At 39.3% G+C, this 26,761-nt stretch overlaps 1 protein-coding gene and 1 pseudogene across 1 annotated transcript in view; one reads left to right on the forward strand and one right to left on the reverse strand.

The window, feature by feature from the left end:
• The window catches only part of DDX10 (DEAD-box helicase 10), a 269,001-nt gene extending 242,540 nt beyond the window's left edge, over positions 1-26,461 (forward strand). The window contains exon 18 of the mRNA XM_027581129.1: positions 25,783-26,461. Coding sequence (XP_027436930.1) covers positions 25,783-25,960 — 178 coding nt within the window. The 3' untranslated portion in view covers positions 25,961-26,461. The remainder of the gene's footprint in view (positions 1-25,782) is intronic.
• On the reverse strand, positions 295-2,372 carry LOC113914380 (annotated as a pseudogene).
• Positions 26,462-26,761: the final 300 nt, after the last annotated feature.

Below are 26,761 nucleotides of genomic sequence, written 5' to 3' on the forward strand. Positions count from 1 at the left end.
TGATAACTGTGCTGAGTAGAGAATTTTTTAGTTGGAAAATGTTTCCTTTCAGCATTTTGAATATGTCATGCCACTTTCTTACTCCAGCAAAGTTTCTGCTGAAAAATCTGAAAGCCTTATAGGATTTCCCTTGTACTTAACAAGTTGTTTTCTTTTGCTGCTTTTGAGATTCTGTCTTTAACTACCCCTCCCCACCCCCCAGTCATTGAAAAGGAAACTTTATTGAGGCCCCAGGGCCTTGGAGCTCAGGCAGGAGGCTACCATGTGAGCAAAGGACGAGTCAGTGGAAGGGCCTTATTTTACCTTCTTCTTGGGGTGCGGGTTGTTGGTGTGGTCACACTGCTTGTGGCAATTGACAGCACAGGGGTGTAGGCGAGCATAACACTGGAAGCAGATCATCTTGTCACAGTTATATTTCTGGACCAGCTGGCAGAGGAAGGGCCCAGTGATGCCACCTTGCAGGTGAAGCACCAAGTACAAGGTGTATTCTTTCTGGATATTATAGTCTGAGAGAGTGTGGTTATCCTCCAGCTATTTGCTCCCCAAAGTCGGATGCTGCTGGTTAGGCAGGATGCCCTCCTTGTCTTTGATTTTGGCTTTGATATTCTCAGTGGTGTCACTGGGCTCATCCTCAAGGGTGGTGGTCTTGCCTGTCAGGGTCTTCATAGAGATCTGTATCTCTGTGTCCACAAGGCCACCACCCCTGAGCCACTTGGCCCGTTCATTGAAGAGAAGTGCTTGGTGTGGATCTCTTTGGGTTCATCTCTTTTGGAACCCTCTGGGCTTCCTTGATCTGAAATTTTGTTGCCTTCCTCAAATTAGGGAGGTTTTCAGCTATTCTGTTTTCAAATAAGTTTTCTGACCCTTTCTCTCTTTTCTCCTTCTGGGTCCCCTATAATGCAAATGTTATTCCACTTGATGTTGTCCCAAAGGTCCCTTAAGATGTCTTCTCTTAAAAAAATTCTTTTTCTCCTCCCTTCGCCCAAATCTCACCATTGCCCTGAGCAACAGTCGGGCCGTCTGGGAAGATAAATCTTTAAGTAGGCCCGAAAAAGGACCAAAGGTGACCAGACGTCCCAGGCTTGAGTCAAGAACTTTAAGTCATCTTGGTAATACTGGGTTGGATGCCTAACGTTGCCGGGAAAAAGACCAGGAGAAGTTTCAGAGAGAGACAACGAGAGAGGGAACACAAGCAGGGGGAGTGGGAGAGGGAGACGCAGGCCTCCTGCCAAGCAGTGAGCCCGATGCGGGGCTCAATCCCAGGACCCTAGGATCATGACCTTAGCCAAAGGCTAAGACCAAAGACGCCTAGCAACTGAGCCACCCAGGCACCCCTGTTATTGTTATTCTTAAGCAAACTAAAATTTAAGGGCCACTATGCTAGACTAAAGGAAAGAAGCTAAAATAGATTCCTGGGCATTGAAACTGTTCTTCCTTTAAGATGACCTATAAGGCAAAGGGGATGGGTGGAGAATTCTGAGTGTTCCTGCTTGCCTAGAAGGTTTTCTCCACTCTGTTTTAATAATTAGCTTCTATAACTTTAATACATGTCAATTAAGCTTATTTTTTCTAAGAAGCTAAAAAAAAAATTCTTTTTGCTGCATTGTCTAGGTGAATTCGATTGTTTGATATTTCAGCTTGCTGATCTGTTCTGCTTTATCCAGTGTGCTATTGAACCCCTCCAGCGAATATTTCAGTTCAGGTTTTATTCTTCAGCTCTGTGACTTCTGCTTGATATTTTCGTATATTTTTCTGTCTCCTTTGAAGTTCTCACTGTGTTCATCCATTCTTCTCCCAAGTTCATTGATGAATATTACTTTGAACTCTTTATCAGATGGATCCATTATCTCTGTTTTATTAAGATCTTTTACTGAGGCTTTTTCTTGTTCTCTGATTTGGAGCATATTCCTCTATTCCTCTATCTCCTCATTTGCCTCTCTGTGTTTGTTTCTGAGTATTAGGTAAAATAGCTACCTCTCCCATCCCAGAAAGAGTGCCCTTGTAGGGGCACCTGGGTGGCTCAGTCGGTTAAGCATCTGCCTTTGGCTCAGGTCATGATCCCAGGGTCCTGGGATCAAGCCCCGCATTGGGCTCCCTGCTTGGTGGGGAGCCTGCTTCTCCCTCTTCCCTCTACTGTTCCCCTTGCTTGTGCTCTCTTGCTCTCTCTGTCAAATAAATAAAATCTTTAAAAAAAAAAGAGTGCCCTTGTATAGGAGATGTCTCATGGAGCTCAGAGACAGTATCCCACTGGCCACTTGCACCAGGAACTCCGGGGGCACTCCCCTATATGAGTTCCGTGTGCCCGCCTGCTGTGGTGGGGCCAGAGCTATGGCACAGGCGTGCGTGGGGATGTTGTACAGCCTTAGCTGCATTGTGCCGCTGTGGCACTGGAGTGGACAGGGCTCTTTCCTGGCCTGGCTGTGGTATGGAGGTGGGCAGGGCACTCAGCAATGGGCACCCTCCATTGCCAGCAGGCTCAAGGAAGAGTTCCAAAATGGTGCCTTCCAGCACTGGCACCAGCAAATTAGAATTAAGACTTCAAAAATGACCTCTACCCAGTGTTTGTGTCCCTGGAGAGTCCTAACCAAGTTCCTGCCTCTCTGGCAGACTCTTCAAGATCAGTAAGTTGGTCTCCTTCACATATGGTCTGGCAGTATTCAAACTGGTATCTTTGTACCAGGTCCCAGAGTGAGGGAGTCTCTTGTCAAGCCCTTTATGAGCATGTTCTCTATTCCCTAGTTTTCCTACATGTAATCCCCATTGGTTTTCATAGGCATTTTGGGGGCTCATCTCTCCTGTGCAGCATTTAGGGGTTGGCTGCCTGATGTGGAGCACACACCCCTGACTTCTTTGGGAGAAGTTCTGTATCTGTGAGATTCCTCCCAATTATGCATCACCACTCCTGGACTTAGTTGCTGTTTTGTTTTGTATTGTTTTGTCAAGGCTGTGTCTCTTCTACCTGTTTCAGCACTACTCTTTTATCCTTTGTGGTGGAGGCTCTGTTCATCTGGTTATCAGGTCTTTTTTCAGAGGTGATTATTTCATATGTAATTGTAAATTTGTTGTGACCATGAGAAGTGAGATTGGGATCTTGCTATACCACCATATTGAACCCCTCCCTCCTGTAAGTAATTCTTTTTTTTTTTTTTTAAGATTTTATTTATTTATTTGAGAGAGAGAGAATGAGAGATAGAGAGCACGAGAGGGAAGAGGGTCAGAGGGAGAAGCAGACTCCCCACTGAGCAGGGAGCCCGATGTGGGACTGGATCCCAGGACTCCAGGATCATGACCTGAGCCGAAGGCAGTCGCTTAACCAACTGAGCCACCCAGGCGCCCCCTCCTGTAAGTAATTCTTTAAGGGACAGCTTTGCTGAAGATTGGATTTTCTCTTTCTTGAAATCATTTGAAAGGCTAATGAGGAGTAAGACTAAACCGTTAAACTTAACTTTTCCAGATATCCGGAACACTGGGGACATGTTTGGGTAGGGGATGATCTTGGATATTGAAAACAAGTAAGTGAAAAGTACTTTGAGGAGAAAAGCTGATGTGTTTCTGGGAAGCACAAAATGTTCTACATACACATTAGCAGTGAGAAAAATACATACTATAAACCCAGCTTGTATGGGTACTTGATTTTTTTTTTTAATCTGAGAGAAGAGAAATAATTATGCTTGCCTTCTAAATTACTGCAGAGCAGGGATTCTTAATCTAGGATCTATAGATGAGCTTTAGAGGAATCTTGGCCATCTTGAATTGTATGCAAAAATGATGGTGGGCGTGCAATACTGCATAGACACTCCCCATGCATTTATCTGGGAAAGGGGGCCATTTATTTTCTTTGAATTCTCAAGTGGATTTATGAACCAGAAAAATAGAGATGGGGCCAGAACTTTTTGCCAACCCTAAATGACACATGTGTGTCTTTCAGAAGGAAACATATTTATGGATCATTCATGTGATTGCAGTCCTCTGCATTCTATTTCCTCTCACCACCCCCAGCCTCTTCTCTTTATTAGAACTTTGACCTAAGAGGGCATCTTTTGTTCTTTTACTTATGTTTATAATGAATGCTGAGCCAATCAGTCTTTTCTTTGACTACATTTTTTTTTTAATCTGTTTTTATTCTTGAGCAGCTAGAAAGGAAGCATTAAGGACACGATGCATTTCAGTTCCATTTCATATGCGGGAGCCTTCTGCATCAGAAGGAAGCTGGAGAGATTTTATGGAATGTACTGCAGTAATTAATCTTCATTAGGACTGTTGCCATGGCCTTGTAAATTAAAATTTATGATAAGAGGGAAGGTCTCTGGCACAACATATTTGAATACCAGAGTGCCTATCCTTAAGGATAGATACAGAGATTTCTGAGAATTTTTTTTTTTTAATGGCCCCAGCTTACTTATTATTAGCTTAAAATTCTTTAGGAAAAAATCCAGGCTACATTTCTTGATATGAATGAGGAAGGAGAGCTTTATACAAAAGGGGCACAAACTTGGACACTCAGGTGTTGACTCTTGGTAGCTTTCCACACGATTCAGCAGCATGTTGTAAAAAGAAACTCGAGGGTTTCTGTGTAAGTGAATACTGTTTCCCATCTCAGTCCTCAGCTTCCTTATAGCTATATTAGTCAGCAGTTTCACCTGATTTCTTTCCTTTGCATTCCAAAAAAGACAGAAAAGAGCAAGAATTTGAAAAGCTGCACAGACACTATAGCAAAGGGAGTGTGCTTTCTTCAGTCTGCACCGTCCTGGCTTTTGTTAGGTTTCTAAAAGGGCTTGTTTATTGATGTTGATCCTCTGTTTTATGGTGTAACACACACAAATGTGCACACCCCTAATTGCACATGAATAAATGCAGCTGCTACAGAGGTTAAGAGCTCGAACATGAGCAAGTCATCACGATGCTTTCTGGCTGCAGTCTCTTGTCTAGTGTCAGGCTTACAAAATCCCCAGGGACTTTGGCTGCCATTTTATCACTTAATAATTGGAACTGCTTGCCCCAGTGTCCTTGGAAGTCTGGTGCTCACTGCACTACACTGTGTTTCTGCCAAGCCTGCATACACCAGGGAAGAGGTTGGCAGGATTCCCCAGCGGATCTTTTTCTTCTGTGGTGCCTTGGCCACAATTATAACAGACAACGCTTGGAACATTCTTGAGGCTCGGAGTAGTGGTTCTGACTGCAGCATCCTTGCAGCCCAGGGAGTGTGGTTTCCAGGTTGCAGAGGACATTCTGATCTCTTTTTATTGGAATTAATCCACACACCACTTATTTAGAGTGTGCTGTTTAACAGCGAGTGCTCTTCCCATTCGTGGCAGGTGCTCGTGGTTATGTTCTTTTCCTTGCAGTGTTTCATTTGTCCTGTCCCTCCCCCTTGGGTAAGTCCGGCTAAAGCTTCCTAAGGGTCAGACAGAATCTTTAAAAAATCAAGTGGTGTCAGACCTAGTAGTTTCCTTTACATGGAAAAATATCATATCAGTGAATTAGCCTCTCTCCTTTTGCCTTTCTGTTTTTTTCAAAGATTTATTTATTTGAGAGAGAGAGCATGCAAGTGGGGGGAAGGGGGAGAGGGAGAGAGAGAATCTCAAGCAGACTCCCTGCTGAGAGGGGAGTCTGACACGGGGTCTGATCTCATGACCCGTGAGATCACTACCTGAGCCAAAATCAAGAGTTGGAAGCCCAACCAACTGAGCCATCCAGGTGCCCTTGCCTTTCTGTTTCAATACATAGGAATTTAAACAGTGTCTGCTCCTGATAGGGTAGTCTTAGAGACATCTGTATCTCAAAAATAGTTGCTCTAGCAGGTGTTAAGTAAGAATTACATGAAGTTCTATGGATTAAGAGACTGAATGCCTTACCCACATACACGACTGCATATAATTTGGGGAATATTGATCTGTGTGCCATATAATCATAAACTTTGCAACATGGGGAGAGGTAGGAATTTTGTGAAACTAAGTCTATATTAGAACAAAGGCAAGCTACTTAGCCTTGTGGGAAGACTGGCTTTTGGAGTCAGACCTGAATTCGAATCTGCCTTCCTTTTTATAAGTTTTGGACCATGGACAAGTTACTTAATCTCTGTGATCCTCAGTTTTCTTCACCAAATGAAGGTAATTTTTACCTTGCAAGATTTGTGAAAATCTAATAAAGGTAAAAAGAAAGAGTATGATATATAATAGGATCATTAATATATGATAGGCTTTTTAATCACTAAGAGCAGAACTCTGATAGGAATTTTTAAATGGATATATGTATTTACAAGAATAGAATTTAATATTCTCTGGGATATCTACTTTCCATTTTCTTCCTCATCAAAATCATTCATTATGACGTGGCAGGCCTTATATTCAAAACAGTCTGCAAAAATAACCTATAGACTTTATTGAAATGATGAATGATGTAGTGAAGAAAATGTCAAAATATCTTGTAATGTATTCTGCTCAACATCTGGATAGAGAGTCCTTATTACCAAACTGGAGTGTGGGAAATGCCTTTATCTGTCTGTTCTCCCCCTTTGGCATCCCCATTATTTAGGCATTCACTAAACTGAAAGTTGACTGTGTGCCTGGCATAGAGCTGTAAAGAAAAGAGACTGGATCCCAGCCTCTCACACAATAACCCCCCCTCTCCCCATGGAGGAGACAGACCATAAAGAAGTAAACAAAAAGAAGAAAAGGATCTTTGATGAGGGCCATGAAAGCAATCACTGTAGGGTAAGGAGAGAGGCTCCGGGTGAGTTGACTTTATATGAGGTGGTTAGGAAAACTCTGTGAGGGGAAAACCTGAAGAATTACTGAGCACCTTCTCTTTTAAGTAATGAAGGAATATCATCCTAACATTCTAACCATTAACAGAATTTGAATATTCTAATAGCATAGTCATGGCTATACACTTACGCGTACTCCTGCCAGAGGAGAGTCCTGGGGTCCTCCTCACGCCATTGTCCTTCACCTGTGTGTCTGCCGTGACTCTGATGCTACGTGGTTTTGTGGAAGGTGATGAGGGTAAGAAACAGCTGCTGTCCTCGTCCACAAAGTGGCAGTCCACTGGAAGGGTGTATGGCAGCCTGAGGTTTTATGAGAACAGGAGAGCGAATGCGCGATGATCTGAGCATTCCTACTGAAGACTGGAAAGCTACTTTGGGTTATGAGTTAAAGCAGCATGTTTTTCTTTGGGGTAAGAAGAGAAAACTCTAATAATTTAAGCTATGCTGACGGTATATTAACTCTTTTGAACTAGGCAAATATTTTTATGAATAGACTTTATTTTTTTAACAATTTTAGTTTTTATAGTAAAAATTTAGTGAAAAGTAGTTTCCCTTTGTACCCCAACTCTGCACCACAGCCTTTTCTTTTAACATTTTATTACTGTTTGTTACCATCAGGGAATCTGTATTCACACATCATTGTCACCCAAAGTTTATAGTTTACTTTTGAGATTCATTCTTTATCTTGTACATTCTCTGAGTTTTGACAAATACGTAATGATGTGTATCTGCCTTTATAGTGTCATACAGAATAGTGCCAGTGCCCTGAAAGTCCCCTGTGCTCTACCTCGTCATTGCTTTTCCTTTTCCTCCCCATGTTTTCTTCTTCCTGCCGCTCAGGCCCTGGCAACCATTGGTATTTTTCATATATCCATAGTTTTGCTTCTAGAATGTGGCGTAGGTGGAATGATACAGTATTGTAGCCTTTGTGGGTGGTTTCTTGTACTTAGTGATCCACATTCAAATTTCCTCCATGTCTTTTCATGGCCTGATAAAATAGTCCATTGTATGGATGTGCTACAGTTTATCCATTCATCTGTTGGAAGACATCTTGGTTGTTTCCAGGTTTGGGCGATTATGAATAAAGCTGCTATAAACATTCATGTGCAGGTTTTTTTATGGACATAGTTTTCAACTTCTTTGGGTAAATACCAATGAGTACAATTGTTAGATCGCATGGTAAGAATGTGTCCAGTTTTGTAAGGAACTGCCAGATCATCTTCCAAAGTATATATACCATTTCTCATGCCCACCAGTAATGAATGAGTGTTTCTGTTGCTCCACACTCTCACCAGCATTTGGTGTTGTTGGTGCTTTTAGATTTTAGCCATTCTATAAGAATTTTTATAAGGAAACCTTTTTTTTTTTTTTAACTGGTAGAACACAGTAGAGCCTGACAATCAGATGGTTTGTTTTTAAGATTTTGGAAATACATACAGAGTGAAATCCTATTTCCCCAAACATGAAATTCTAACTTAACAGAGCCCTTCCTTATGAATGGGGCTGCCCTTTGAGGAACTGTATTCCCAACCTCTCAAAGCTTAAGGTTTCCTGTTTTTATATAAGACAAATAATGATAGACTTAATTTTAATAAAAGCAGCAAAGACTGCTGTTGCTGAGAATCTTCACCTACCAGAGCACCCAGAAGTCTGTTTCCTTACAGAACTTCTCTGCCTTGGATTCTTACCCCACCAAGGCCAGACCTCCCCAACATCCCTTCCTGACTGTCCCAGCTCCCTGGCAGTTCTTTCTGTGGGCAGTTCCACATCATTGGGACATAAGCTGAGCAGCCAAAACCTGGGTTGTGGTGGTCACTGTTGTTCAGTAGCCTTATGTGTTTGATGGGTTTCAGGGATTAGCCTTCACTTCATCTACCATTTAGACCCTCCCCCTTTTTTTTTCAATGAAAACCTGCTTGTACCTTAACAGTAGACTTAAAACTATTTGGAACTCAAGGCATTTTAAATTAAAATGCTTTCACCTTACATGATAAAACCCAGTATAACCCAAGTAGCATTAAAAAGAAAAGATAAAATACTTCCCACTGTGGGGAGTTGGAGAAGGTAAATTAACTCTTATAGTGTATTTGCTATGCATGTATCACTTGTTTATCACTACTTTCCATGAGGTAGATAGTAATCACATTTTCGAAATTAGAAAATTGACACTCCATGAAGTTAAGCCATTTTCCCAAGTTTTAGCCAGTTGCTAGCATTCCAGTCAGGTCTGCCCCCAACACCCCTTTCTTTCCTCCATACCAAAATTTTTGTAGAGCCATATTTAATAACATTAGTTGAGTCACTGTTAAGTAACTGGTTTTAAAAAGTAACCACTTCAACATGAAACATGTTGGGGGACAAAGGAGATACTCTTTACCTTATGAGATAGATATATATTCTAGAGAAGTTACATGTATTGTTGCCAAGAAAATAAAGATTACTTGTTTGTTGAATTGAAATGCCAGGTTATGCTCTTTCTGTAATGTTGAAGTATTACCTCATTTCTTATTCTGAGTTTGAGGTTATTGGGTGCTTCTTGCTAGTGTTATTTTCCTTCTACTTAAATGTTTTAATTTTCACTGTGGCTTTGATCTGTCGGATTTCTTTGGAATTAATGATGCATTTTTTGAAAAAAGAAAAGTACCGGTTTAAACGTCCACTTACATACTGGCTTACAAAGAAGGTAAGAGTGTGTTTTAATTAGGGATTGTTCTGTCTGACTGACCGTATATGTTATAGAGTAGGCCAATCAGATATTTAGCAGTACAGAAACTCAGCCCACTGGCTTTATTCATCATTTAAGAAACATTTATTGAGCTCTGGGATACTAGGGCAGTGTGGCTACAAAGAATAAGACAAAGTTTTTGTCCTCAAGGAACTTGCAGTTTAATGGGGGAAGCAGATAAGTAAGTAGTTGATCTCACTTTCAGATGTTATAATGGAACAATGCATAGTGCTTAGGGGGCATCTCAGAGGGCGCTTAACCCAAGTGGAGATGGCCTGGAAAAGCTTCCCAGAGTTGAGTCAGGTGAAGGAGGGGATGGAATGACAAAGCCTAAATTAAGGTAGTTACTTAGGTGCTGGGAAAACTTTAGATGGATTTCAGAGAGATCAGTACAGAATTGATCAATTAAAGCAAGGTTGTGAAGGAGAAGGTGGTTCAATAATGACGTCCAGGCCTTTATTAAAAGGGTGTCACTGTTCACTCAGAAGGGAAATGTAGGAGGAACAGATTTGGGGAAAACATGCACTAGTTAGTGCCTGTGAAGATGGAGGCAGAGATAGCCAGGAGCTGGTTGAATATGCAGATCTGGGGGTCAGGAAGGACCTCTGAGCTAAAGATGCATATCTTTAAAGTCATTAGCATTATGGAAGAGAGTTGAGATACTGAACTGCTTGAGAATATGCAGAATGAAGATAGAAAATGAGAATAGTAGAGGGCTAAGGATGGAACCTGGAAATGCAAACACTGAAGTGATGGACAAAGGAAGAAGAAACTGAGAAGATACACTCTGAGGGAGGCAGAAGCTGACCTTTACTGAAAATTTAGATAATTGTCCATTACATTTCATCCTGTGTATATAATTTTGAAAAACATGTGCAAAGCCAAAATTTGGGATCCCAGGAACTTAAATGTTATTCAAAACAGAGGATCGATCAAACAGTAGCCTGTGCACCCACAGACTGGACTGAATGCTCTGGAGGTGCTCCCATGAATAGTGGAACTCTGTCGGAAGTGGAACCCGAAGCAAAGTCTGTTTAAACATTGCCTACTTCCCTGCAGTAGGGGTCCTTCTCGGAAATTTGCACAACCCCAGCAAGGTCGTGATTTCTGCCATTCAGATGAGTGGGCACTCACTGATGATTTCTTTATTCAGGGATGAAGACAAACAGCCCCAGACCTCAGAAGCTAACAGTTTAGTAGGCACAGGGCAGAGATCTACACAAAATCCCTATGATTCATTTCAGAATGAGTGCTGTGGGAGAGGCACAAACATTGCATAAAGTGGGGCCAAAGGTGGAATCTTTGAGGAGGAGATGACAAAACCGGGATTTGAAGGGTATGGCGGGTATAGATATTTGTAAAGCAGTAAAGGGGAGTTCCAAATGGAGGCAAAATTAGTTGAGAGCCTAGAGCATGTTCAGGACTAAAAACTAGTCCGAAAGAACAAGGGGTGTATTAAAGGAGGGGGTATAATGCAGAATAGGGTACAAAGGCAGCCCTATACCAGGTTATGAGAAACTTAGAGATTATACTAATAGGAGAACGCAGTCACTGAAATGTTGAAGAATTAGAAGAGCCAAGATGTGCTTCCCAAAGAATCTTCCTTTAAGCACATGTAGGATTGGTTGGTGGGAATGGGGTGAGTATTATGTGGAAGACATTAAGGTTTAATGTATGATATTTCAATAAGAATCTAGATTTAGAAGACTTTTTTAACTTTTTCTTTTATTCTTGGGGAATAGTGAGCATGGAAACCATTATTGAATGGCTTTCTTAGAAGCCCAATATGTAAAACCAAAAAATAAAACTAGCCAAACTCTGAGAAATTTCTGCCAGTGGTCCATGGAGCCAGTTGTTGAGTCTAGAACAGTGACTTGGCAACATTTTGATCATCACAGAGAACTTTTGCTTTCACCCCTAATGGTCCCTGTGTTTTGAAAGATTTTTGTCTTTCAGGAAAGTTAATAAAAAGTTAATGTTTTGCATTTGTTTTATTAACAAAGACAATTTCCAGTCCACTCAAGTGTCTGAAGTGTCAAGTGTTTACAAAGCTGAGTTAGTAAAATTCCAGCCAAACCAAAGAAATACCAGAACTTAGTCTGGGGCACACAGTTGCAGGTATTTTGAAATGCTGAAAGTAACCCATGACCCATCTATTCTGACAAAAGAAATCTCACTGTTCCCCTTACTTCTGTGGATCCAGGAATCCAAGTTGAAGCTTATATGGCACACCTACTTTCATGCTTCTGAGCTTTGTGGAATTACAAAGAATAATTGTAATTTTTCCTTGTCCAGAACTACTTTTCCCTTCAAATTTAACTTTCTTTTTTTATTGCAAAGAGTAATACAAGCTTGTTACAGAAAAATCAGAAGATATATATACCAGCAAAAATAACATCTAAAAAAATCTTCCAAATCTTTTTCTCTGCAAACATGCATACAAGCCTTTCTTAAAGATGGACTCTTGCTCTATATTGGTTTTGTAACTGTTTTCCTGCAACATTGTTTTTAATAGCTACATAGTGTTTCATTTCTAATTTTATAACTCATTTAACAAATGAATCCCTTATGATTGGACGTTTGGGTTTTCAGCTTTCTGAAATTACAAATAGTTTTGCCTTGAGTATCCTGTAACTAAATCTTTATACACACCCTTAATTATTTCTTTGGGATAAATTCTCAGAAGAGAAATTGCTGGGTAAGCATACTTGACTTTCAGAAGGTGCTACCAAAGTGCCCTCCAGAAAGTTTAGTAGTAATTTATACTCCCGCCCAGGAGTTTACATTCTAAGTAGGAATTAAGTTGCGTACAGGTGAAAAAGAAATCACTTTAGTGTTAGGAAATAGCAATGCTAAGTGCAAAATGACTAATGAACAGTTAGAACTGTCGGCTTTCAGAAGAAAGAGCTCACTTTTAATAGGGAGTTCAGGTACCTTTAATGGAGGGTGAGAACTGGGGAAGGGTGAGCAGGAGGGAGGCGCCGCATTGACAGAAGGGCACAGGTGGGACACACAGGAGGGGTGTCTGATCCAAACAAGTGAGGGCCGTGTTTGGGGAGAGGAAGGGGGAACAGGAGGAAGGCTGTTGACGCAGCAGGTTGACTCCAGGTGTTCCTCCCTCTCTCGTTTCTCACAGGCTGTACTTACTCGGGGTGACGAGGCAGCTGCAAGTACCTGAAAAGTTAAAATGTTGAAACCAGGAAATCAAACCTCCTGAAAAACCTGTTCACTTTCTGGAAGAGTTTTGGGTTTTGGGTTTAGAAAATTTAGAAAGTAAGAAAGTTCTGTTCCATTTAAAATTCAATTAGTAATGTATTTATTAAGATGTTAAAATTGAATTCACATTTCAGTGTTAAATCCTTTTTTCTTCTTAATGATGAATAAATTGGTTCACACATTTACTTTGAGTATTGTGATGAGCTTTTGTGTAATCATTTTCACGAACATTTCAAAGCCATTGAGGTAACATTTCCCTGTTACTGTTGGTTCGGATTACATATTACAACATGATAATTTTCTTTTGTGTTTTGTTGTAGGATTAGTGCTTTAAATGACACACCAGACGTTACTAATTAAATCTCTTTATTAGTTGGATTACTGAAAGATGAGTAGTTCTGAATTCTTTTGCTTTGGTGGTTTTGTTTTTACAGCATCAGTGGGTGTTTAGTGCCCTGAGCCATACTTCTACTTTTCAAGCTGTGTTTTATCCACCAGTATTTTTTACTGTTACAATGTTGAGCAGTAAGATGGTCCTTTTTGACACTGACTTCATAGATTTGAAGAATGTGGAGATAGTTTGACACTTTATGTCCCATAGAAATCCTGAAATAAAAATAAAATACAGAGCTCAGGCCCGGGCTCTTGGCCCTGTTGTGTAGGCCACCATGTAGTTCTCAGTTCATACTGTGAGCCACCTTACCTCCTTCAGTTCAGTGGAGTAAACTTATTTCATGACGAAAACTCACAGGTGTTACTGCCATTTCCCACCTGTATTGTTCCTTCTTCCAGCAGACCTATTTCCAGAATGTTCTACCACCTAATTGGTAAACTGTACTAATGCTGTGCTACCGGGGGGCAGCTAATAGAACTCTTTCTTTTGTTTGTTGTTTTTTTTTTAAAGATTTTATTTATTTGACAGAGAGAGACACAGCGAGAGAGGGGACACAAGCAGGGGGAGTGGGAGAGGGAGAAGCAGGCTTCCGGCTGAGCAGGGAGCCTGATGCGGGGCTCAATCCCAGGACCCTGGGATCATGACCTGAGCCGAAGGCAGACGCTTAACGACTGAGCCACCCAGGCGCCCAGCTAATAGAACTCTTGATTGAGAGGTACACGAGCCCCTTTCAGCAGTTGCAGAAAATAATTGAAGAACCAAGAAACTAGAACCCATTGTTATATACATTAGACTGTTAACAAATCCTAAAGAAGTCCCGGGTTTTAATTAGATCCAGGAACCTCCTGTTGAACATTAGCTATATATAGGGTCAGAACCCTTCTACCTGATTCATCAGGCTATAAGTAAAACAGAGGTTTCTAGTGCCACACATTTTCCCCCACCTTTATTGAGATATAATTGATATATAACATTGGGTGAGTGTAAGGTGTACACCATGTTATTTATACACTTACATATTGCAAAATGATTTCCACCCTAGTATTATTAGCTTACACCTCCATAGCATTACATAATTAGGTTTGTGTGTGTGTGTGTGATGAGAACATTAACCATTTATTATCTTAGCAACTTTCAAATATCTAATATAATATTGTTAACTAGAATCACCATGCTGTACATTAGATCCCCAGAACTGGAACTTTGCACCCTTTGACCAACATCTCCCCATTGCCCCTACCCCCCAGCTCCTGGTAACTACTGTTCTAGTCTCTGCTTCCTGAGTTTGCCTTTTTTAGATTCTGTATATAAGTGGTATCATTACAGATTCCATCTTTCTCTGTCGGCTTATTTCACTTAACATGATGCCCTCAAGGTCCATCCATTTGGTTGCAGATGTTCTCATGGTTGAGTAATATTTCACTGTGTATATATAATACACTATATCATCTGTCCACCCATCTGAACTAAACACTTAGGTTGTGTCCATTTCCTGCCCGTTGTGAATAACGTTGCAATGAACATGAGAATATAGACTTGTCTTCAAGATGTTGTTTTCATTTCCTCTGGATATATATACCCAGAACGGGGATTGGTGGATCATTTGGTGGTTCTGTTTTTAATATTTTTAGGAACCTCCATTCTGGTTTCCATAGAGACTATACTGATTGCATTCCCACTAACAGGGCACAAATACTCCCTTTCTGCTTCCTCACCAACACTTGTTATCTCTTGTCTTTTTGATGACAGCCATTCTACCAGGTATGAGATCGTATCTCATTGTGACTTTGATTTGCATTTCCCTGGTAATTAGTGATAATTGAGCACCTACTGGTCATGTGTATGTCTTTTTTGGAAAAATGTCCATCCACTTTCCTCTGCCTAATTTTTTAATCAGATTATTTGTGGGTTTTTCTGTTTTTGTTTTTTTTGCTATTGAGGTATATAAGTTCCTATATATTTTGGATATTAACTTTTTATCATGTATGTGACTTGTAATATTTTCTCCATTTTGTAGGTAGCTTTTCATTTTTTTCTTTGGTTTCTTTTACTGTGCAGAAGCTTTCTAGTGTGATGTAGTCTTATTTACTTTTGCTTTTGGTGTCATATCCAAAAAATTATTGCCAGGACCAGTGTCATGGAGCTTTATCCCTATGTTTTCTTCTAGGAGTTTTATGGTTTGGAGTCATCTGTTTAAGTCTTTAATCCATTTTGTGTTAATTTTTGTGGAAGGGATCCAGTTTCATTCTTCTAAATGTGGTTTTCCAGTTTTCACACCCTTTTATTGAAAGAGACCATTCTCCATTGAGTATTCTGTTCCCTTGTCAAGTATTAATTGACCATATGTGCAAAGGTTTATTTCTGGGCTCTCTATTCTGTTCTGTTGGTCTTTGTATCTATTTCTATGTCAGTACCATACTACTGTTTTTTGATTACTGTAGCTTTGTAGTATAGTTTGAAATTAGGATGTGTGATGCCTCTGGATTTGTTCTTTCTTAGGATTGTGTTGGCTTTTTGGAATCTAGTGATTTTATATGAATTCAGGATTAATTTTTTCTATCTCGTGAAAAATGCCATTGGAATTTTCAGAGATTTCATCGAATCCAGAGATGGTTTGGGGTAGTATGGGCCTTTTAATAATATTAATTCTTCTAATCTCTGAATTGTGGGATGTCTTTCCATTTATTTGCTTTATTCAGTTTCTTTCATCAAAATTTTACAGTTTTCAGTGTACCAATAATTCACTTCCTTGATTAAACTTACTCCCAAGTTTGGTTTTGATGTTGTTGTGCATGGGATGCTTTTTAAAAATTTCTTTTTCAGATAACTTGCTGCTAGTGTAAAGAAATGCTATTGATTTTTGTATGTTGATTTTTGTATCATGCAACTTTACCTACTTTATTTATTAGTTGTAACAGTTTTTTTGGTGGAGTGTTTAGGATTTTTCTATATATAAAGTCATATCTGTAAATAATAACAAAATTACTTCCTTTCTGATTTGAATGCCTTTTCTTTTTCTTGTCTGCTTGCTTTTGCTGGGACTTCTAGTATATTGAATAGGAATAATGAGAGTGGGTGTCTTTTAGTTGTTCTGATCTTAGAGAAAAAGCTTTCAACCTGTAACTATTGAGTATAATGTTACCTGTGGCTTGTCATATATTGTTTTTATTATGTTGAGGTACATTCCCTCTTTACCTAATTTGTTGAGAGTTTTTATCAAGAGAGGATGTTGAATTTTGTCAAATGCTTTTTCTCTATCTATTGAGATGATTATATGATTTTTATTTTTCATTTTATTAATTTGGTATATCATGTTTATTGATTTGGGTATGTTGAACCATCCTTGCATCCCAGGGATGAATCCCAACTTAATCATGATGTGGGATCCTTTTAATATGTCGTTGAGTTTGGGTTGCTAAGTATCTTGTTGATAATTTTTGCATCTGTATTCATCAGGAATATTGACCTATAGTTTTCTTTTCTTGTGTATTTTTACCTAGCTTTGACATTAGGTCAGTACAGTCCTTGTAAAATGTGTTTGGGAATATTCTCTCCTCTTCAGTGTTTTAGAAGAGTTTGAGAAGGAATGGCATTAATTCTTTTTTAAATGTTTAGTAGAATTCACTAGGGAAACCCTCTGCTTCTGGACTTTCTGGGAGGATTTTGATTACTGATTCAATCTCCTAATTCATTATTGGTCTGTTCAGACTTCCTGTTTCTTCATGATTCAGTGTTGTTAGGTTGCTGTTTCTAGGAATTCATTCATTTCTTCTAGGTTATTCAAATGGTTGGTGTATAATTAATCCATCGTGGTCTCATGATCTTTTATATTTTCATGGTATCAGTTGTTAGGTCTGCTTTCTCATTTCTTACTTGGAGTCTGATTTCTTTTTTCTTGACCTAGTCTAGCTAAATGTCAGTTTTGTTTATCTTTAGAAAAAACTAGTTCTTGGTTTTGTTGGGGTTTTTTTCTTTTGTTTTTTGGTCTCTTATTTTCTGATCTTTGCATTTCATTGCTTCTGCTAACTTTGGACTTCATTTGTTCTTTTTTTAGTTTCTTGAGGTATAAAGTTAGGTTGTTTATTAGAGATCTTCCTTGTTTCTTAATGTAGGCTTTTAACACTATAAATTTCCCACTTAGAAATGCTTTTGCTTTGCATCTCACAGATTTTGATATTTTGTGTTTCCATTTCCAGAGATTTAAAAAAAAATTTTTTTTTAATTTCTTCTTTGACCCAGTGGTTGTTCAGGACTGTTATTTAATTTCTACATATTTGTGAATTTTTCACTTTTCTTCTTATAATTGATTTCCAGCTTGATACACTATCAATATGATTTTAGTCTTCTTAAAATTTTCTGAGAGTTGTTTTGTGACCTATCATGATCTGTCCTGCAGATTGTTTCATGTATGCTTGAGAAAAACATGTATTCTTTTGCTGTTGGGTGGAATTGTTAAGTCCATTTGGTCTAAAGTATAGTTCAATTTTAACATTTCCTTATTAATTTTTTTTTGTCTGGATAATCTAGCCATTTGTTGAAGGCAGGTTACTGAAATACTCTCTTCTTGTATTGTTGTCTATTTCTCCCTTCAGATTTGTTAGTATTTGCTAAATATATTGTGGTGCTCCAGTGTTGGGTGTATATACATATTTATGATTATTATATTCTCTTAGTGAATTGACTTCTTTATCATCATGTAATGATCTTTTTCATCTTTTGATTTTGGCTTATGGTATATTTTGTCTGATAGAAGTAATCAGCTACCCCTGCTCTCTTTTGGTTTCCACTTGCATAGAATATCTTTTTCCAACCCTTTACCGTGGGACTGTGTGTCCTTAAAGAAGAAGTGAGTTTCTTGTAGGCAGTATATAGTTGGATCTTATCCATCCAACCACTCTATGCCCTTTGAGTGGAGAATTTAATTCATTTTAATTTGGAATAATTATTGATAGGTAGGACTTAGTAATGTTATCTAACTCTTTTCTGGCTGTTTTGTTGTCCCTTGTTTTTTTCTTCCTCACTTGCTGCCTTCCTTTTTGAATTGATTTCTTACAGAGATATGCTCTCATTCCCTTATCTTTATCTTTTGTGGATCTGCTGTAGGTTTTTACTTTGGGGTTACAATGAAGCTTACATAAAACATCTTATAGATATAACAGTCTTTTTTTTTGTTAGTTTTTAAAAATCTTTTTTTTTTTAAATTTATTTATTCATGAGAGACACAGAGAGAGAGAGGCAGAGGGAGAAGCAGGCTCCCAAGGAGCAGGGAGCCCGATGCGGGACTCAATTCCAGGACCCTGGGATCATGACCTGAGCCAAAGGCAGACGCTTAACCATCTAAACCACCCAGGCGCCCTAACAGTCAGTTTTATACTAATAAAGGCTTATTTCAATTGCATACAAAAACTCTATCTTTTTATTTCCCTCTTCTTACATTTCTGGTGTCACAATTTACCTCTTTTTATATACTGTGTATTCATTAACCAGTATTGTAGCTGTAGTTATTTTTAATACTCTTGTCCTTTAACCTTTATACTGGAGTTATGTGGTAAACACTACCATATTATAGAGCTAGCACTTTTTTTTGGTACTTGCATATTTTTTTATTTTATTATTTTTTAAAGACTTTATTTTTTTTATGTGAGAGAGAGAGTGAGCAGTCATGAGCAGGGGGAGGGGCAGTGGGAGAAGCAGACTTCCCACTGAGTAGGGAGCCTGATGTGGGCCTCGATCCCAGGCCTCTGGGATTGTGACCTGAGCCAAAAGCAGACGCTTAACCAGCTGAGCCACCCAGGCACTCCTGTGCTACCATTTTTTTTTTAAAGATTTTATTTATTTATTTATTTGAGAGAGCGAGAATGAGAGAGAGAGCATGAGAGAGAGAGCATGAGAGGGGGGAGGGTCAGAGGGAGAAGCAGACTCCCCGCCAAGCAGGGAGCCCGATGTGGGACTCGATCCCGGGACTCCAGGATCATGACCTGAGCCGAAGGCAGTCGCTCAACCAACTGAGCCACCCAGGCGCCCCTCTACTACCATATTTTGAATTTATACTTACCTTTACCAGTATATTAGATAGTTTCATAGGTTTTCATGTACTGTGCATCCTTTCATATCAGCTTGGATTCCTTTAGCTTTTGTTTGTCCAGGAGAGTCTATCTCTCCATTTCTGAAGGACAGCTTTGCTGGATAGAATATCTATTTGGAATTTTTTTCTTTCATATCATCCCACCTTCTCTAAGCCTGTAAAGTTTCTGCTGAGAAATCTGCTGATAGCCTTTTAGGAATTCCCTTGTCAGTTACAAGCTTCTTTGCTTTTGCTGCTTTTAAGATTCTGTCTTTGTCTTTGAATTTTGGCAGTTTTATTATAATGTATCTTAGAGGAGATTTCTTTCAATTGAATTTGTCTGGGTACCTATGAGCTTTATAAACTTGGACATTCAAAACTCTCCACAGATTTGGGAAGATCTTGGCTATGATTTCTTTATATAAGCTTTCTGCTCCCCTCTTCTTGTCTCCTTCTGGGATTCTAATAATTTACAGAGTGTTTCCTTTGAAAGGTGTGTTGTAGATAATGTAGGCTTTCCCCACTCTCATTCATTCTTTTCCCTTTGTTCTCCTCTGATTGGATAATTTCAAAGTTTCTGTCTTCTAACTCACAGATTCTTTTTTCTAATTGATCCATTCTGATGTTGATCCTCCCTTCTGAGGTTTTTATCTTATTCATTGTATTCTTCAGCTGCAGAATTTTTTTTTAAAATCATTTCTGTCTCTTTGTTAAACTTGTCATTTTCATACATTGTTTTCCTGGTTTTGTTGATTTTTTTTTTTTTGGTACCTCATTGAACTTCCTTTAAACAGCTATTTTGAATTTATTTTAAGATTTTATTTATTCATTTGAGACACAGAGATACAGAGAGAGAGAGAGAGAAAGCATGAGCAGGGAGAGAGGCAGAGGGAGAGGGAGAAGCAGGCTTCTCGCTGAGCCAGGAGCCTGATGTGGGGCTCGATCCCAGGACCCAGGGATCATGACCTGAGCCGAAGGCAGACACTTAACGATCTGAGCCACCCAGGTGCCCCTATTTTGAATTCTTTATGCAGTGAACTGTAGATCTTCATGTGTTTGAGATCAGTTACTGGAAGATTACTGTGACCTTTTGGTGGCATCATGTTTCCTAGATTGGCCACACTCCTTGAAGTTTTGTGTTGCTGTCTTCATATTTGTGGTCACAGTCACCTCCTTTAGTCTTGACTAACTGACTTCAAGAGAGAAATGCCCTCTGTCATCCTTAGGTCATCTTAGGGATTCTGAGGCTTTCTCAGACCTTCTGTGGACTCACCTGCTCCACACTTCTTGCTCTCTCTTGTGCCAGAATTTTTAAGCTTGTGTGTCTTCTCTTGATCTTAAAACATATCAGGCCAAATGTTTACAACCTCCCTTTTGCTTTCCCAAGAATGGCACTAATGCTGAAGTGGTCTTTCTCTTACCTGCAGATTTGGGTCATGCTCTGTAGCTATCTGCCAAAGCTTACTCTCAGCACCGTCAGGAGCATGAACAGGAAGCTGGACATAGGTGTAAGGGGGTATGGGTGAGGCATACAAGTGCTGGAGGGTGCCCTTGGGCCAGCTGGAGGGATCTGTGTAGAAGGCATGTCCATTGGTTCATGGGTGGGGTTCTTGATGGAATCCATGACACAGTGAGTAGGATTCACATTCTTTTATTCTGAGAGTCCTGTCTGTCACTCTCCCAGCCTTTTCCTGCCTCTTGCCCCCAGCCATGCAGCTAATGATCTAGTACTCTGGATGGCGTGAGAGAGAAATGGGCCTTTTGGGCAGCATTCCACCCAGCTGGGAAAGCTGGGCACTCACTTGCTCTAACATTCCACCATGGGAAAAATCATGGCTAAGATCTTTCGGCCCTCACTTTTGCCGTCTGGAGGGAGGGGTGATAGGAGTGAAGTCAAACTGTTCCTCTTACCCTCTCCAGTGTGTTCAAACTGGTACTTTTTTTTTTTTTCCCTCCACTGGTGTGCAGAATTTACCCCCTGGAAAACTGGACTCCCACAAGAGCCCTCTCATCCATGGGTAATTGTTTAAGATGGTGTTCTCCCACTGCTGAGAAGAGCTGGAGCCAGTTCACAGCTGGGACTGTAGTCTAGACGCCTCTTCCCCAAAGCATGGTTGGGTGAGACTCCTCTCAGGTCTCTTGGCGTCGACTGCTGGACCCCACAGCTCCCACAGAAGCATTTTTGTCCCTGGGTGGATGCCACATGTTGTTGGGAGGGGACACGAACCAGGGGTGTTTTCTTCAGCCGTGTTGCTGACCTCACTCTGTAGTACCTCACCATTTGGAGGAGGCCTTTTCTGAAGAAACCACATTGTGACCATATTTTGCTTTCTTGCTTTCCTTATGTTTCCTAGATTCATTACATTTCCCCCTTTGGGGTGAATTGCCTATAGAATATCTATATTATTGTTTAATAATTAATTTGTTACACAAATTACTACTTATTTGCTGTGGAAAGTAGGATAAAATACCTTTCTAGAATTTGAACTGGTCCACGAAGAAGCAAAGCTGCTAATTATGAAAATATTTGGGTTACATAAATTTCCCATTTTCCTTTTATTATCTGAACCAGCTATTTCCTGCAGGGAATGTAATGTTCAAGAGCACATTAACAAAATGCATTAGTAAAGCTCACTAATTAGGCTGTTTCTGATGAGCTGCTCTGAGATGCACTTGAAGTAACAAGCAGGGCAAAAATCAGTATTACCCTGTACCAGATCAACCATGTACCTAGTCTAGTGGGACTGCACAGGACTGGCAATACTCAAGCAGATTGACTCGATACTTTTTTTTAAGGCCCGTTTCCACTAAGAATTGCTGTCTTTGCTAACTGAATTCCCATTGTGGGGAACTGTTTCGAAAGATGTTCATCTCTCTGAGCACCGTTTCAAAATGCAGTTGTTTGTGGCTTTAAATAACCTTATAGTGCTGTCTAGTTTGTCTTTCTTCCAATGGTGAGAGAGAGTGGCTGCTGAGTCAGAGCATTGGGCATTTCTGGAGGGGAAATGGGAAATTATTTATGGCTTTGCATCAAGCTGGTCATAAGTAGTGATGCTGATTAGACACATTCACTCATATCTAGGCGTGCTTCTTAAGAAGTAATATACTCCATTGGAACTTGAGCAATTTGTTCTTTTTTGGAATACATCATATGCTTGGAATATAATATTTCTGTGATATTTCTTTTTATTGTATAACATCAGTGTAAGAATTTATTTGAAAGGGAGTAGTTTATAGGCAGAAAGGAAATTAACAGGTATTGAATATTACTATGTTCTTGCTTTTATATAATTTCATGTAATTCATACAGCAGTTCTGCTAAGTAAATTATATAATCTTCATCTTTACAGATAAAGAGACTAAGGCTTAGAAATGGTAATTGATTGGCTAAGGTTTGACTGCTAGTGCCAAATCAGTGCTCTTTCCACAGCTAATTCTTTTCTTTCTTGTCTTCCAAATATTGACTAAAGCAAGTCAACTCTTTGCTTTCAGTAGCATGGCTTTGGAGCTGAATTTAGAGTCCTTCAGATCTGGGTTTGATTCCCCTGTTTATAATCTGGGTACAGTCATTTAATCATTGTAGAATGAAGCTAATGATCCCCGTACGAATGATATAATCTGTGTAAAGCATGTAGCACAGTGCCAGGCCATTAGTAAGCCCTTAACAAAGGGTCACTACTGCAAAGACTCCTAGAAGGGCTTTTTATTTTGCTTTAATCTTGCATCCAGTAATTGGGTCATCTTTGAACATGATGATGATATCTTAAAACACTTTGAGAATGTTTTTACCTTTTCATCTGTTTTTAATGTATTAAGTGACTTCCTCTACCTTCAGAAACTAGCTTTATTTTTATGGTCTGTGCCTCAGGTGTATGCAGAAAACTGCATTAATGTTTGTTTGGGTTTTTTAATTGGAATATAGTTGACACACAATCTTACACTGGTTTCATTTGTACAACATAGTGATTCCACAACTCTATACCTTATGCTGTGCCCACCACAAGTATAGGCACCATCTGTCACTGTACAACACCATTACAATTCTATTGATTATATTCCCTATGTGGTGCCTTTCATCTCCATGAATTATTCATTCCAATACTAGAAGTCTGTACCTCCTACTGGCTTCACCCATTTCAGCTGTCCCTGCCACCTTCCCTCTGGCAACAACCAGTTCTCTATGTTTATGAGTCTGTTTCTGCTTTTTATTTGTTTTGTTTTTCAGATTCCACATACAAGTAAAATCATATGATATTTGTCTTTCTCAGTCTGCCTTTATTTCACATAGCAGCATAATTCCCTCAGATCTATCCATGCTTTCAAAAATGGCAAGAGCTCATTTTTTTAATGGCTGAGTAACATTCCATTATATATATAATAAATATGCATGCTTCATCTTTTTTATCCATTCATCTGTCAAGGGTCAGTTAGGTTGCTTCCGTATTTTGGTTATTGTGAATAATGCTGCAGTGAACATAGAGGTGCATATATCTCTTTGAATTAGTGTTTTCATTTTCTTAGGGTAAATACCCAGTAGTGAAATTACTGGATCATATGATTTTTCTATTTTAATTTTTTGAGGAACCTCCATACTGTTTTCCACAGTGGCTGCACCAATTTGCATTCCCACCAACAGTGCACAAGGGTTCCTTTTTCTCCACATCCTCACCAACACTTGTTATTTCTTATCTTTTTGATACTAGCCATTCTGATACTTGCATTTCCCTCATAATTAGTGATGTTGAACATCTTTTCATTTGCCTTTTCACCATCTATATGTCTTTTTTGGAAAGATGTCTATTCAGGTCCTGTGCCCATTCTTAAATTGGACTGTTTGGCTTTTTTCGTGTTGTGTTGTAGAAGTTCTTTATATATTTTGGATTTTAACTACTTATCAGATACGTCATTTGCAAATATCTTTTCTCATTAAGCAGGTCACCTATTGTTTTGTTGATGGTTTCCTTCACTGCAAAAGAATTTTGGTTTGATGTAGTCCCAGTAATTTATTTTGGCTTTTGTTTCCCTTGCCTGAGGAGACATTTTTAGAAAAATGTTGCCAGTGTCCCAGCAATCACTGCCTATATTTTCTTTAAGGAGTTTTATTGTTCAGGTCTCACATTTGGTCTTTAATCCATTTTGAGTTTATTTTTGTGTATGGTGTAAAAAAGTGGTCCAGTTTCCTTCTATCGCATGTAACTGTCCAGTTTTCTCAGCACCATTGATTGAGGAGACTGTCTTTTAATCATTGTTTATTCCTGCCTCCTTTGTTGCAGATTAATTAACCGTGTAAACTTGGGTTTATTTTGGGCTCTCTATCCTGTGATACTGATCTGTGTGTCTGTTTTTGTGCCAGTACCATCTGTTTTGAGTATTATAGCTTTGTGAGTACTATAGCTTTGTAGTTTATTTTGAAATTTGGAATTATGGATACCTCCAGCTTTGTTCTTTACAAGATTGCTTTGGACATTTGGGGTCTTTTGTGGTTCTATAGAAATTTTAGGATTATTTGTTCTAGTTCTGTGAAAAATGCCATTGGAATATTGATAGGGATTGCATTGAATCTGTAGATTGCTTTGGATAGTAGGACATTTTAATAATACTAACTCTTACAGTCAGTGAGCATAGAATATCTTTCCATTTTTGTCATCTTCAAATTTCTTTCATTGATGTCTTATAGTTTTCAAGATACAGGTCTCTTGCCTCTTCGATTAAATTTATTCCTAGGTATTTGATTTTTTTTTTTTTTTTTTTGGTGCAATAGTAAATGGGATTGTTTTCTTAATTTCTCTTTCTGCTACTCCAATATGGAAATGCATTAGATTACTGTACATTGATTTTGTGTTCTGCAACTTAACTGAATTCATTTATTTCCAGTAGTTTTTTGGTGAAGTCTTTAGGGTTTTCCATATATAATATCATGTCTGGAAATAGTGACAGTTTTACTTCTTCCTTCCAATCTGGATGCCTTTTTTTTTTTTTCTTGTTTGATTGCAGCAACTAGTACTTCCATTACTATTTTAAATAAAAGTAGTGAGAGTAGAATACTGCAATAATGTTTGTTTTTCCAAGACTATATGTGGGTCTTAGATGCAGATTTTAAATGGGGGACGTTTATTTGATGTCTTAAATAATTCAATATTTGAGGTTCTGTTTTACTCATGATCTTTATATCACAGCTTAAAAAACAGGTATTAGTGTCTGGTGTCCTGATACCTGTGAGCCTACAGACTGCTACCTAAAGGATAACCTAACTTTAAATAGTGGCGGTTGATGTGGTAGGACAAGCACAGATTGCAGCCAGTCTACAGGCCATCAGTGTCCCCAAACTGTGGATAATATACCCATAGCTCCCTAAGATTGTGAGGATTGGACGAGACCTTGTGTACAAAGTACTCCACACAGTGGCCTGGTGCATAATAGGCCCTCTCCCCCCATCTGTTAATGGGAAGGGACTTAGGACACAGATATCCTGATGTTGTTACAGTTTCTTTCTCTCTTGAATAACAGTATCACTTTACCAACTATCTGTTTTTGGTAGTTTTGTCCTATTTGAAGTGTTTGATTTCATAATGGATTTAGTTATTTATCAAGTAAATCATTGGATTTGTTCCCACCAGTGATACCAAGAAGAAGCAGGGAATGAAGAAAAGGAACAACCGTGAAGTGGAAGACGTGGGACCCACTAGTCGTAACAGAAAGAAGGCCAAGTGGGAGGCCTTAGAGCCCTTGGATACAGGCCTGTCTTTAGCAGAGGATGAAGAGCTGGTGTTACATCTTCTCAAAAGTCAAAGCTAGATACTCCGTGCTCTTCTCCGAACTGAAACCTCTGGTCATGAGGACAAGAAGTTGGAAAAACAAGTGGCTTCGGAACACTTAGGTGACATGAGTCCCACGCCCGGAGGACCTTTCCTTCAGACTGGAGTGATTCAGTCTCTAAGCTTCTTTCACAGGACATGCTTGCACTATCCCAGAGCAAACTCAGAGTGCAGGTGGATTATATAATTTCTTGATCCCATTTTCCAGCATGTGTTCTGTTAGATTTTACCCATGAGTTCCTAGGTCTTGTCATTGGAGACGCTTCCTTTGTTTTACTGGCAACTTCTGGAGACCTTGTTTCATTGTTAGAAATTCCTCTCTTGCTTACTACACAGAAATTTCTATGTACTGTAAAACAAAATTGCTCACAGTTTTGATGTATTTAATATCTCTAAAGAGGCAGAGGATGATGGACCAGCCCTGAGAAAAGAGTATTTTTGAATTGCGACGATCAATAATAAACATATTTCCTATAAAGTATTAATGTTTTCATTGTGTTCAATAATATGAGCGCACTCTTGGGGGAAGGTTCCTGAGAGTAAAATGCTTGGCCAATTCCTGACAGTGAGTTTTTCATATTCTGAAATTAGCCTTCCTAAAGATACCGGTTAACTTATAGATTTCATAGCCATTTTTGAAATCTGTAGAAGTCCTGAATCTGAAGACTGTGATCCAAAGCCAGTCCCTCAGTGAGCATCCAGCAGGCTGTAGGTCTTCTGTAAGAGCCGTGTTCAGCTCACACTGCAGAGCCCCACCCAGAGCCAGCTCCTCATAATGAGT

This window comes from Zalophus californianus, chromosome 11 (assembly GCF_009762305.2).
Source record: "Zalophus californianus isolate mZalCal1 chromosome 11, mZalCal1.pri.v2, whole genome shotgun sequence".
Taxonomy (NCBI): Eukaryota; Metazoa; Chordata; class Mammalia; order Carnivora; family Otariidae; genus Zalophus; species Zalophus californianus.